The sequence below is a fragment of the Rhinopithecus bieti genome, unplaced genomic scaffold (assembly GCF_001698545.2).
Source record: "Rhinopithecus bieti isolate Rb0 unplaced genomic scaffold, ASM169854v2 scaffold_14700, whole genome shotgun sequence".
Lineage (NCBI taxonomy): Eukaryota > Metazoa > Chordata > Mammalia > Primates > Cercopithecidae > Rhinopithecus > Rhinopithecus bieti.
Window position 1 is genome coordinate 674,017 of NW_016808194.1, and position 13,998 is coordinate 688,014.

A 13,998-nucleotide genomic window follows, 5' to 3' on the forward strand; every position below is an offset into this window, starting at 1 on the left:
ATAATCTGATTCTAAAATTCAGTCATAGGTCCAAAATAGGCAAGATACTCCTCTAAGAAATAAGATAGAAGTATTTTCTTACTGTATATCAAGACTTACTTTAAAGTTATAGTAATTAAGACAGTATAACATTGATGTAATGTAGAAAAAACAACAGTGGAATATAAAAAAGCTTAGACACAAACCCATGCAAAATAGTTACTTGAGATATGAGAAAGGTAGTTTTACAAGTGAGAGAAGAAAAGAGGGACCATTCAATAAATAGTTTTGGGACAAATGTTTATCCATGTGAATAAAACCATTATGCCACCAGATAAAAAAAAAAAAATTGAGTCCTTTACTCACACCATAAATATCCATGCCAAATAGATCAAAGGCTAAAATGTACAGAGCAAAACTAAAAATATTTAGAGAAAATATAAAATAATATTTTCACCACCTCAGGATTTTAAAATTACAGGAGAATAAAACATAAATGATGGTATATTTATGCAATAGAATATCATACAGTAGTATAATATTAATAAACTACAGGTACACATAACAGGTACAAAATCAATAAACTACAGATACACATAACAACATGGTTATTTCTTTAAAATGTCTAGTTAGTGTAAAATAGTAAGTAGCAAAATACTACTTAAAGAGTGATAGACTTTGTATAAAATCTAAAAACAAGCAAGAAATTAAATAATATATTCTTTGGAGATACACGCATTTTGTGATGATTAATTTTACAAAACAAATGAAATAATAACCACAAAATTCAGATTAATGGTCACCTTGGGCATAGGAACACAAGAAGGTAATAAAGGAACATCAACTAAGTAGATGCAACAGCACGGGTTATGTCCTTTATTCTCTAGCCCGCAATTGTTTGTTGCATTACTATGCTTAATAAATTACATTTATGTTACCTATAAGTTGTGAATATGACATAGCATTTAAAATAAAATCTCAATCTTAAAAGATTTGTGCTTATTATACAAAGACTAATTACAGAACTCTCCAAAAGCTAGGAGGGGGCTTATGGGGCAGAGGAATTGGGTAAAAGGTTTAATTGGTAGTGACTTTCTTGTCACTGGAGTTATTCAAGTATAGATGAGAAAATCCTTTTAAATTAATATGAATACTTAAACTTAAGCATTAGTTGGTTGATTGAATTAACTTCCTTCCACATCTGAAAGACTATAATTCCTTGGATCAGTTGTTGAACAAACTAATTTAACTGTTCATGTTAGCCAATTTGTTAAAAATATGAAGAAGTCCACATAAATACCGCCTTTGTCTGCCAATTCCAGAATTAGAATAAACCAGTTGCTCCCAGAAAAATCTGGGGATCAACCTTACCCCCCAAATCACTTGCTTCTGTTTGTTTCTTAATAATTTAATCACTCATTACATGGTTTTCCTTGGTAAAGCAGGGGAGAGGGAAGGAGAGGTGGGATAGGTATATATTTTTAACATTTTCATGAAGCTCAATTTTACGCAACTAATTATCTAAAGATAGTATTGAAACTAATTTTAGCAGGTAATAAGTTGTGGGCAGGATCTTACAGAATACTCTGCCTTTTAATCTTCATAGATTCTAGAATTGAAAGTAGAAAGCCACTTTTCTAAAACTGTTGCCAAACGTTCCTCAGATCCCTCACCATCAAGGAGAGGAATGCCAACAAAAGTGCTGGGCTGTCACCTCAGGGAACATTTAAAACTAAGTTAAAAGCATAGATTAAATATATTCATTTATGCCAACTGCCAAAAGGCAAGGGCAATCTTCAGAGCCTGGAAATGCCAGAAGGCAGGCAGGATATGCATGAGGGGGTGGATGTGCTGGCATTTACTAAATCTCCACTGGAAACATAGCCCATTTCTTAGGTCACTCAGTTCAGTCAATTATTCCTACAGATAACCCTATCAGAAGTACCTCCCACCTATGGAAATCTGCCTAGGGTTTGCTAACCCATCTGCCTGTTTCTGAATAGTGCCATTTTTGGCATAATTACAGCAAAAAAAGGATCATTGAATGCAACCCAGAAGTGTTGGTTTTCTCTCAGGTGGGCTGGTGGAAGAAATTGATGCTAAAGACTGAAGGTCCTGGCCCTTCACTTATTAGTACCCCTCTTAGTGATGTGTCATATTGTGTGTTGTGTCTTTTTTGGAGAAAGTCAATCATGCTATTCTGTTGAGAAGAGAATGGTGAACAGCAAGGAGACTTTTGCAATGAAATAATGCAAACTATTCCAGACATGCCTAACGGTTCTATTTGCTGTGTTCCTTAGGTCAGGGTGTAAGAAACCCAATCTTGAAGGAAAACAGAGTAGCTTATCTTGCCTGGAAGTAACCAAAAAAAAAGCATCCCTTGGTGGGTCACGTGACCCTACCAGTTCTCAAGTCAGATCTCTTCTCATAAGGGCACTGTGTGGAGCTTCTGAGATCTGTGGAGGTTTTTCTCTGCAAATGCAGGAAGAAAGCAGGTGGATGGATGTGTAATTATGGCCCTGCTCCTGGTCTCTTTGCTGGCATTCCTGAGTTTGGGCTCAGGATGTCATCATCGGATCTGTCACTGCTCTAACAGGGTTTTTCTCTGCCAAGAGAGCAAGGTGACAGAGATTCCTTCTGACCTCCCGAGGAATGCGGTTGAACTGTGAGTATCAGAGGGAGCGGGAACAACTGCATGGCTGGCATTTGTGCATTGAGTACTATTATTATTTTTACATTAGGCTGATATCTGTTAGGCTGAAATATTTCTGCCCCTTGACCGAAGTCCTGAATAAAACAACAAACTCCCCAGCCCAACCCTCCTGCCTGTGGCTTTCCAAGAATCTTAGATGAGAGTTTGTATCAGCATTTGTCAGAGAACGGCAGTGGAGAACCCAAATCCAAAGGCAAAGGGAAAAGTTTTTAGTCTTTTCAATGCATTTGCTCTTGGGTTTCATACTCTCTTTAGTGGAACCAGAAAAGGAAAATGAAGGCAAAGTAGAAACTTAGGAGACCCAGAATTGGAGGCAGAAAGGCGGTTTTGATCTAAACAGAACACACAAGGTATGTCTCCCGAGGACACTGAATCTAAAAGGCCAGAGTCTTTGTGGCTTTGAAGGCACCAGGAAATAATTCCTGAACTGAGATTCTGCTTTTAGGTGTAAAAAGGAGGTGGTAGAGAAGAGAAAGGGCGTGAAGAAAGAAAGAAAGACAGGAAAGACGCAGAGAGAGGGAGAAATACAGGATAATATTTTACACAACTGGAAAAAAATGTGATTAATAATTTAGAAATTTACTTAACTATTTTAACAGGAAGTAGACTCCTAGAGTTGGCCAAGAATTTAGATACCATCTCACTCTATCTCTTTCTTTTGCAAATTAGGAATCTCGTGTCTGAAGAGTAAAGAGGATTTTTCAGACTCTCGTGATGAGTTGAGATGGAGCCAAAAGTAGAAATCAGGCCTTTTGACTCACAGTCTACTGTTTTGTTTTGTTTTGTTTTGTTTTGTTTTGTTTTGTTTTGTTTTGTTTCCCAACCCCCTGTGTCTGACTCTATTAGAGCAACAGTGAGGCAAGCCTGTTTAATTGTGCAGTTACTGCTTTCTCTGAGAACTAGCAAGTTGGGACCCAGGGATTTTAGATACCCTCTGTGTTTTTATTGCAAGGATTTTAAATAGAAGTCTGTTTCAACCTTTGTCACTTAAAGCTATGGATGATTTGCATTTAACTGAAGAAGGTGGTCATCTCTTTAGTTCACCAATTGCCATATTGACACTGAAACATGTTGGTGTTGCATTTCAGATTTTCACTCAGGGACAGTGAGTTGCAGACTTGCAGACCTGGTTGATTCTGCTTGCCACATTTCTCCTTAACATCTCAAGTCTTCAGTCCTTATCGAGAGGCAGCTGCAGAGGCAGGGAAAATAACTGGCCAGCTCTGTGTTTTGGCTACACTGTCTCAGATTAGACAGCTACTCCTGACTATGCTAAAGAATGTGAAATGCACAAAGACCATCTAGTTTATTAGGTAAATATAAGCACAGGAGAAGGCCAATGTACCTGAGCTCCTGTAAGTCATTTGCTCCTAAGTGACTTTCAATGATTACTTAACCCCTTCTGAGCCTCAAGTTCCTCATTTTTGAAGCCATTTTAATACAGCTTTCTTGGTTGAATTATCATGAATACTAAAAGATATAGATGCCCCCTACATTCTAATTTCCACCTCTCCTGGACCTACTCCACTTCTTCCAATGTTTCTACGTGGGTCAAGCCATGCCATCCAGTTGGTAAAACAAACAGCCCCAAACAAGTTTTAATTTTAGGGTGATTCCACATTAGCCTGTCTGTTTTCTGAAATATCATTACCAGAAGAGAGATTTTCTTTTTTCATTCTGCAAAGAAAACATAGGCCAAAAAAGAGAAAGAGACGGAGAAAGAAAGGGGAAAAGAAAGAGAAAGAAAAGAAAGAAAATCCATCCCCACATCCTAAAGCTTCAGGGAGTGTATTTGTATGAATTACTATGAGAGGAGCAAGATAACAAATTTTTGAAAAAAAAGTATTGCTAACGTATAAATAACTAAAACACATCTCTGGCCAAGAGCATTTTGCAACTAAGGAAAGAGAGTATGAGGTGTTGAGACAGTGTGGAAAGAGATTATGGGAGAGAGTGTGATGAACAGAGCACCAGAAACAAATTTCACTTTCTTGACAGAGGCTAGCTCCAGGTCAATTTCTTACTTCAGTGTATGTAACAGAGGACAAAGTTGCATAAAACGAAGAAAGGGAAAGAAAGTTCTTGCCAGCTGTTGGCATTTTCCTCCACCTAAGGAAGGAGTCTAGTTAAGACCTTTAGAAGCTCTCCCAAATACCCAATCTTAAGAAGATTCTGTCGTCTGCACACTCATTGGTAGGGCTTGAGGTGGACCATCCTAGAGTTTGGCTTTGCAATCTTTCTGGAAAGGTGTACTGAGATAAGAAGAGAAATGTTGCTTTGTCTATTAGATTTTTAAAAAGGAAAATTATTTGAGGTCAGTGTGTTAATCACTGAAGAGCAGATAAAATGTCAAGTGAATTAGAACTCAGACATACTGTTAGAATGAAAGAGCAATTATCTTTATTTTGCTTCCTGAAAAGACTGAATCAAGGTTATCTAAGTAAATGGCAGAAGAGGGATGAAATGGCCTGTTCAACTAAGTATCGCTAATTTACCTTACAGTCTTCCAAATTTGGGTATCAGCTTTAATGATGATTACATGAGGTGTAGGTGGATGGATTATTGGACTTCATTGACTGCAATTGCTTAATCCATCAAAGCCTCATTGTTACTCATTGTTACTCAGGCTCACCAGGTGGAAAACAATTCCTACATTTTACTATGTACATTTTTTATCCTATCATTCCGTTCACCTTGCAGCAGTTTCATTTCATTTGATACATCTGCCAGCTATTACAAAAGATTGCTAATTTCCTATGATCTGCCCATGCTGATATTAATGCTAAAAGAACAGAAGCACCATCAACAGGCAAGTAGATTTCATTTACTAAGGGGCTCCTACTATTTGCTTTATGCACTATGTTTTGTACATACTACTTCATTAAAACTTCACCAAAAACTGCAAGTTTGGAATTATTGCTCTGTTTTTCAAATAAGACAAACCAAAGCACAAAAAATGTTGAGTAGCTTGGGCAATTATCCCTGCAGCTCCTGGACGGCAGAGCTGGGATCCAAATTTGAGTCTTTTATATCTACTCTGCATGCTGTGTGAAATGAACATCATCTGACTCTATACCTTTCTTATTCTGGAAAAAAAAAAATAGTCCTTTACATTTTAAATCAGAAGTCAGCTTTATGGGCTATACAATCTCTTGCAACTACTCACCTCTATCACAGTAGCAGAAAGGCAGCCATAAACAACATGTAAATGAACACGGACATGTTCCAAGAAAACTTTATTTATGAGCACAGAAATTTGAATTTCATATAATTGTCATGTCACAAAAAAAGCATTATTTTGATTTTTTTCAACCATGTAAAACGGTGAGAAAGATTTTTAGCTCATCGGCCATAGAAAAACATGGGGCAAGCCAAATTTGGCCCATAGACTGTGTATTGCCCACTTCTGATTTAGACTATAGCTGAGAGAGTGAATTAAATATTACTAGTTTGGGTGGGGTTTAGGCAGCCTGAGGCAGCATGGCACCGTGGAGAAAGTACTAATGTATGGAGCAGAGTCACTTACGGGCAGCCTTTAGCTGGTTCTGATGAGTCAGAGATGGCAGAGTGTTTAGAATTTGAGAGACCTGAGTTTAAACCCAGGATGTTCCATTAAATTTAGCTCGGTTATCTGGACCTTTGGCTGTATAATGGAAATCACCATGTGTGCCTAACTGGCAGAGCTACTATGGGGATTACATGAGACAATGTGGGTAAAACACTTTGCACAATGTCTCTCATGTTGTTATTATTGATGATAATGTTGCTCTCAACTGTAAAATATTAGGCAAAAATTATCTACCACAGAAGGCTTTCGTGAGGACCAAGTCAGTCAAGAGATATGAGACTGATTTGGAAAATTGATATAAAGATCTTTATAACTATGAGGTAGTTTACAACCTCCTGTTTGTTTAAGAATAATCTCCTCCCAGTGTACATAGCACTTAATCTCCATGGACTTACTTTCTGGGTAAGAAAATGTATCCCTTAATGCTGTCCATATTTGCCAAGAACTCACAGAGCAGGTTCATTCTGACCATAGTCAAAGGAATTTTGGTTTCTGACTTATCCTAGAAACTCAGCTTCACCTAGAGGCAGTCAGTGGATCTAGAAAAGTGCCTTTGATCTTTCTTCACTCTTCTCAGAGTTAGAATTCCTGAGGAGAATGCAAACACCCATTCTACATCTGAAATTTGAAGTCTAAGCAACAGTGTGGACGCAATGATGTTTTTCTTCAGCGGGGTCAGATGATTATAATACTAAAGAAGAAAAGCTCATTCTTGTCTTAAGGAAACCTGTCCTGGGATTATATTATAGACTGCCTATGTTAAACCTTGTCCTCATAGCAAGTTCCCATATCTCATTACAATCTCATCTCACTAGCATTTACTTCTAATTATCGAATTATCTTTTCCTCTTTTCATTTTCTTTCTTTGCCTTACATTCCTTATTTTCTTGTCCTGGTTTAGATCTCCATATTCCATAACCACAGATTATTATTAGGAATTTTAAAGTGCATCTAGGTTAGTCTTTAATAGGTCCTTAGTTCTTAGGGATGTATCAATTGTGTACAAAAAGGGTAGCCTTTGCTATACCAAGGCGTTCTGTGATGTCTAAGAGTGAAACAGAGTTTTTGATGTTTGCAAACTGAGTCACTTTTCTAAGAGCATTCTGAGGATTAACATTCCACAGAGCACACTTTGGGAAAGGCTGCTCTATCCAACCCCAGCCATCAGGATAAATTCCTTCTAAAGTCTAAACCACAACCCAGGCCTCTTGACTCTCAAATTCAGTGCTCAATATCACAGCTAGAAAAGGACTCTTGGATGGGTTTTTATTGCTTTGTGCCTGAGCAGTAGGTATTTAAAAGTGTGCTGTGTTCTCATGAAGGAGATGGTTCTGAAGTATAGACTGTAGGTAACCATGAGGTAACTAGGTATTACCTGTTCTGAGGTAAAGAAAGAGAAGATCAAACAATGGATTACAGAACTATGAAAACCATTCCTAACTTCCTCATTTGTTGAATGTTGACACTTTACTTCTCCTCAACATATAGGTTTCAAACTTTTCTGGTCACCCCTCTAATCAGTTTATAAGCTCCTTTCATATTTCTGCTACTAATAATAATATTCTTTTTTAAAAAAATTGTCATCATCTTTGCTTGGGTCCTGACAATCTAAATCCTGGGTTATATAATTACTTCTTAATTTATCTCTTTCTTATCAATCCCTCTTGTCTCCAAACTAGCCTGCACACTGTCATTCTATTTTCTCCATAAAACATCACTGCCACCATGTTGTGATTTCCCAGTTCAAAATCATTCAATAGCTCATCTTTCTGACTTTACCTCTCTTTATTCTTCAGCAGGAGCCTACTCCACAAGGCTGATATGGCCTTGTTCTCAAGCATACTTTGTGCATTTCTACCTCTCTGTGTCTTTACGTTATGCCTCTTGTTTGTACTATTCTCAGTTTATTCTTTGTCTCTTGAAATTCAACCTACTTATTATAATCTTGCTCAAAGGTTGCCACTTTCATGAAGTCTTCCCTTACCACTCTGTCTTTATTTAAGCTTGCTTTCATTCAAACACTGGTGCAGTTCATTTTACACTTAATCTTGCCTTGCATTTAATTTTTCATGTGTGTCATATTTCCTCAACTGTAGTGAAAATGTCCTCTGAACACCTTAGTGTGTCTGGTTCAATATGATGTGTATTCTGGACCCTCAATTACAGGTAGAACAAATGATTCGATAAATCAGGAGGAATTACATCTTTTTACTTGCTCTGCTCCTCAGTATTGAATAAAAGATTCTTATAAAAGATGATTATTGCTTTCTCCTGCAGTGAACTAGTATAAGATTTGATAGCTTTCTTATTTTCCTTGCTTTTTTATGTGTTTGTTTTAAGAAAATTCCTGTGTGTCATTCCAGAATCCATTAATTTATACAGAAAGAAACGTTGACTAGAAACAAGGTCTACTAAGTTAAAAGTTGAATATTCTATACTCTAGGCACATCATTCAATTCTCTTGACTTATGTAATAATACTTGCCTCTCCATACCTAACAAAAATATTGAAAAGAGGAAAGTGATTTTGCCCAAACAAAATCACTTTAAACCAGACAGAAATGTTCAAAAAATATAATTTTTGCCAATTAAGGTCATATTCTAGACCCTGAATTTTAAGTTTTCTGTATTCCTCAGTTGTACTTTGATTGCTACAGTTCTGTCTTATTATCAAAACTGAACACCCCACTGTGCAAATTGCCCTGAGTGCCCATGTTTGGAGTCTCCTATAGCCTTGTTTAGATACTTCTTTGACAGAAACAAACAGCACAACGTTCACACTAATATATACATAATTCTTTCTCTTGACATAAAATCCTGCACCTACTTTTGTGAGAAATGATATGTCTATGTCCAACATTTGGAATTTAATTGGGCTGGGGGAAAGGGAGGTTTATATTCCCTGCAGAAGAGTAAAAAAAAAAAAAAAAAAAAAAAAAAAAAAAAAAACGACTAAAGGAACAGCTATAGAATGCAGCACCTTGAAAGAGAAAAAGTGGAAATTACATTGCAGGGAAAGTATCCTTTAAAGTAGAAGATGAACTCTATCCTGAGAATTGGCTAACAGCTATAATTTACAGAGTCATTATTAGCAATTGAAGAGTAGGGGTTTGATAGCAGAGAACTGCACTTGCTTGGTAATGATAAAACCCCCTTGTTTACCTAAAGATGCAAGCTATCCTTCCTCACCCAAGTCCTCTACTATAAGAAACCTATGCTTCAAAAGTAGGACATTGTGGCAGCAAATGGGAAATTCATTTAACTTTTGATTATCTTTCTCCAAAGCCACTAATTGGGTTACCTAGTCACTGTGGTTGATTGGACTATACTTTTTCTTTAGGCTCTTAGATTTAGAGTCTCCAATTTAGCTTTGTTTAGACTAGATTTTAGCTTATATAGCCCACAAGGTCAGCTAGGAAAGAGAGTAATTATTTTTAATTGCCTACGATCTGATTATAATGAGATATGGATGTTTGTTCTTAATCTGACCTCTCCCTGGAGTATCTCAGAGCATGTTTTGTATCTCTGACCTGAACATGCCATGACCTTGTTCTTTCGTATGAAATAGGCTGGCTGATCTGAAAATCTTCAAAGGATACGCAAAATCATATTTGAATAAAGCAGCCAAACCCGTGCTACGTCCTTGAATTCAAATATACTTTTAGTCTTCAGAGTGACATGAGTCCTTTTTTTATCTCGTCTCTCAGACTTTTTTCAGCAAGAGCCAACACAGAGTTATCACAGAGTCCTGTGTCAGAAGCCATGAAGAATGCCAGCGGAGCCCATTTTTGTATCTTTCTAACGGCAAGCTTGATGAAAACCTCTGAGAAACAGGGACCTCAAAAGTTTAACTGTTTCGATGAAATGGGAAAATCAACAAACTGAGGATATTGAGAGAAAATGCATCAATAGTTTAATCAAACTTGATGAAAGTTTTATGTAAAATGATGCTGAGATTTTTTCAATTCTCAAATGCTTTGATTTTACAAGTATCTTCAGGCCCCAAACTTCCCCAAACCAATAGGCTTTCCCTAGGCGTCAGAGTCCGGCAGCTGTGTATAATCCTTATGCTCCTCTGATCTCGCTTGTGGGATTTAGGGAGTAAGCATGTTTCCCTTGGGCTGAATAGTTCTGTTATTTTGAGATGCAGCATGGAAAACCCCCACACAAACATCTCTCTCGCTTGATATTTTTAATTTGTTGAGGGGTTTTAAACAAAGAATTTATGAGGGATCCTATCTCCAGCAATGATTTCATAACTAAACAGGGACTGACAGGTCTCTGAGCACTGAATCTCTCCTGAATTCTCTTGGAATAAGGACACAAGAAAGAAAGGCCCCTTATATGAAAGGGCCACATCCTTGAGCACTAGACTTTCTGAAGTGGCTTTAGTTTCAAATATTCTGTCCCCTTTAAGAAAGCCTACAAAATTTTGGTTCGTAAAGTAGGATTACATCCCTAGAAAATGGCATTGCCTCTTGTGGTTCCTCATCGTCTGACAATAGTAGCCTCTGAATTGGTCTCTGAGCTTTCCATCTTCTTCCCTCCCAGATCCCTGCTCTGAGATCTTGTCCTGGTTTAATTCGTCTGTGGGCACCAATGCCCAAATTCAGAACAAAAATCCAAAATCACAAGTTTGGCATTAAGATCCTCTGTATTTTGGGCTCAAATTAACTCTTCTGTCTCATCTCTTCTCTTCCATCCTCTCAACCCTATGCTCTATGTGCTATTTTCTACTCGTCAGCTTCCAAATATGTTTTATATTCCCCTACTCAAGTACTATTTTCTCCAGCCTGAATACATTCTCCTACTCCAATATTACTCACCTTTGAGACCAAAGAAAAGATGCTATTTTTCATGAAGTTTTCTTTGAACAGCAAATATTTATTAATTATATATGTGCAAGGGTCGATATTAGGTACTGGAGAGAAAAGAATCAATAGGAAAGGCAAGATCCCTGTCCTCATGAAGTTGCTAAAAAAGAATTCAAACAAGCAATGACAATGTTTTTCCTTGCTCTTACTCGCAACTATCAGTATCTCTCTCAGAACTCAGAATAGTCATTGTCAAAATCACTAATTTGACAACTAATTGCATGTTGCTTTGTGCCATCTGAAATCATAGATTGTGAGAGCTAGAAGAAATGGATACCTGCCTGCGTGATGCCAGAAGAGAGGTGATGAGAAGACAGCCACTGGCCCGTCCTATCTAGATTTGCCCTCTTGACCACCCTGGGATGATTTCAGGGGCTATACAAAGCCACTTTCAAAATACTCCATTGCTTTAAAGATAGCAAACCCTTGCTTTATTTTACAGGAAGGACACAGACCTGAACTAAAATATAATGAACAATCAGCAAATTAATGATAGGGTTCAATGGAAAGATGTCCAAATATTTAAGTTTGACTAGAAGTTTACAAATTGTCAAAATACAAGAGACTGAATCTTTTCAGTTTGGATAAAAGAAGTTAACACAGAAGATAGAAAAGAGCACCAAAGGAAAACGTAGGCTGCATTGTTTTGCCAACTTCACTGTTTTTCCAAAACTGCTCGTATTCATAAATACTATTTTACGTCTGTTGGGTAAAAGTTTACCTGTCAATGGGCTGTGTAGGCCAGCTTCCCCCAAAGAAGCTGGGATAATCTTGAATCTAGTAAAAGACCAGAGCTAATCTTTAACAAAGCCCATAGCCCTCCAAAAATGACACCCCTTAAGAAATTCTGTTTTGGCATAAGGGAGACAGTAATAAGGAATTACAGAATGCTCTTGAACTTATAAGTAATTTCCTTGTCCTTTAAATTTCAAACTATTTGGCATGGTTATATTAGCTTTAGGATAGAAAAACAAATTAAATGCAAAAGAATGATCACTGTCCACCATCAGATCACAGCCTGAGCAGTTATCCACAGTCAGCACCAAACCCTTGCCACTACCATGTACCCGTCAAGGCTAATTTCTCGTCAGGGCAGGAAAGGAAGAAACCTTCATGTAATTTCTGTTTGTTTTGTGGGCAAGCAGTGTAGCATTTCTGTCAGTAAATACACTGGAGACTACAGTAGAAAATGCAACAAGAAACATTGTTTTAAGTTAGAAAACAAACTGGAAAAGCAATGAAAGAAAATATGACAATTATGATGAACACCAAAGAGGTCATCTGGAATCCAGTAGCAAAATTGCTTATGAGGCCCCCGATTGTGAAAATCTGCTGAACTCCTTTAATAAGAACACACAGTCTTGGAATGGCATCTCATTCCCCCAAACAAATACTAGAAATACGGGGAAAGAAGCACAAACAGTTATGCTAGTCAGATAGGAAAGTTACAAGGTGGCTCTGGAAGCAAATGTTTGGGGTAAGATTCTGGAGGAAGAAGAGCAACAAGAGCAGCAGCAGCAGATGTAAGAACCTCAGTCAAAGAAACAGCTAGGCTGTTTGTCAGGGAATTGCTGCATCAAAATCTTTACGTCTTGACTGAGGCTGCTTGAATTTCCTGGAGAAAATTCTTCCAAACTCCTACTGGAGGATGAAGTCCTGACTCCCAGCATTCTGGTGACTGGGAAAAGGGCTAGGATCTCAGCAGCCAGCAGTCGTAAGTGGTATCTGGCATCCTCAAGTCCAGAAACTCCCTGTTTTATGCTCCCTAAAAAATAAATCTTTGGGGTGTTGCTCGGGTGGGTAGGGGCACTCCCCTGACTGTTCTGAGGGGAAAGTCTGACTGCCTCTTAAATATACTTTCCACCAATCCTCTTTATTTTATCCATTTTACCCGATTTCCACCCCTGCCCCACTCCTAGAGATACCAGTGCCTCCAAACCCTGAGTGTTTTAGGGATGGTGCAGTATAAATCACTTTGGCTTCCATTTTCTAGAGTCTACCAAGTAACACTTCTCAAACTTTAATGTGCTTGCAAAGCAGAGGAATATATTGTGAAATGCAGATTTTAATTCAGCTTTCTGGAATGCTGTCAGTACTAGTTCCAGAACCACATTTCTCCCTCTTTGCAAACTGAAAATTTTCTTGCTCTTTCTCTTCTGTCCTTGTTGCTTTATTCATTTAAAAACCAAATTCTCTTAATGTCTTCTCAATGGGGTTTCAGGAGGAAACAAATAGTTGTTTGTTTAACGTGCCATTTCTACCCAGGAATTCCCGTTCATTATTCACCCACTCAATCTGGCTCTGTCTCCATGGTTCCACTGACCTGAAAATTCTTCTTGTCACAGGTACCAATAAATTTCTCTTTATCTTCCATATGTTTTATACGGTGATTATATCACATTTTACAACCTCGAATATAAGAAGAAAGTGCTCAATTGATATGACAGATTCTGTGGTCACTTCTCTGTTCACATGTTATACACCTCTCAGGAACACTCCACGCAGTGACCATTCGGATACTTGACACACGTTTCTCTTTTGACTTTCAGTTTCTCTGATTCCACACTAGTTTTTTTCCTATAGCTGAGGCGAAACTTTGATCTCCTCTGCTAAGTTCTCTATTGCTTCTCAGCCTCTAAATGTTGGAGTTCCCAGGCTTCATCCTGGACCTTCTTCTGTCGTGCATCTGTTCTCTCTGTATGGTGAGCTCATCCAGACAGTTTTAAATATCACCTACATCCAGAATATGTGTGCCATTTCTGACTGCCTTATGGAGCCCAAGACATGTCATATTCAACTGAAACCTTGACTCCTCTACTTGACACTTTTACAAGCATCTCATAACCAACAAATAGAAAACAGTAC

At 37.8% G+C, this 13,998-nt stretch overlaps 1 protein-coding gene across 2 annotated transcripts in view; it reads left to right on the top strand.

The window, feature by feature from the left end:
- The first annotated feature begins 2,382 nt into the window (after nucleotides 1–2,382).
- The window catches only part of FSHR (follicle stimulating hormone receptor), a 187,467-nt gene continuing 175,851 nt past the window's right edge, over nucleotides 2,383–13,998 (top strand). For both annotated transcript variants that reach the window (XM_017885691.1, XM_017885692.1), the window contains exon 1: nucleotides 2,383–2,644. In XM_017885691.1, coding sequence (XP_017741180.1) covers nucleotides 2,493–2,644 — 152 coding nt within the window. In that variant the 5' untranslated portion in view covers nucleotides 2,383–2,492. The remainder of the gene's footprint in view (nucleotides 2,645–13,998) is intronic.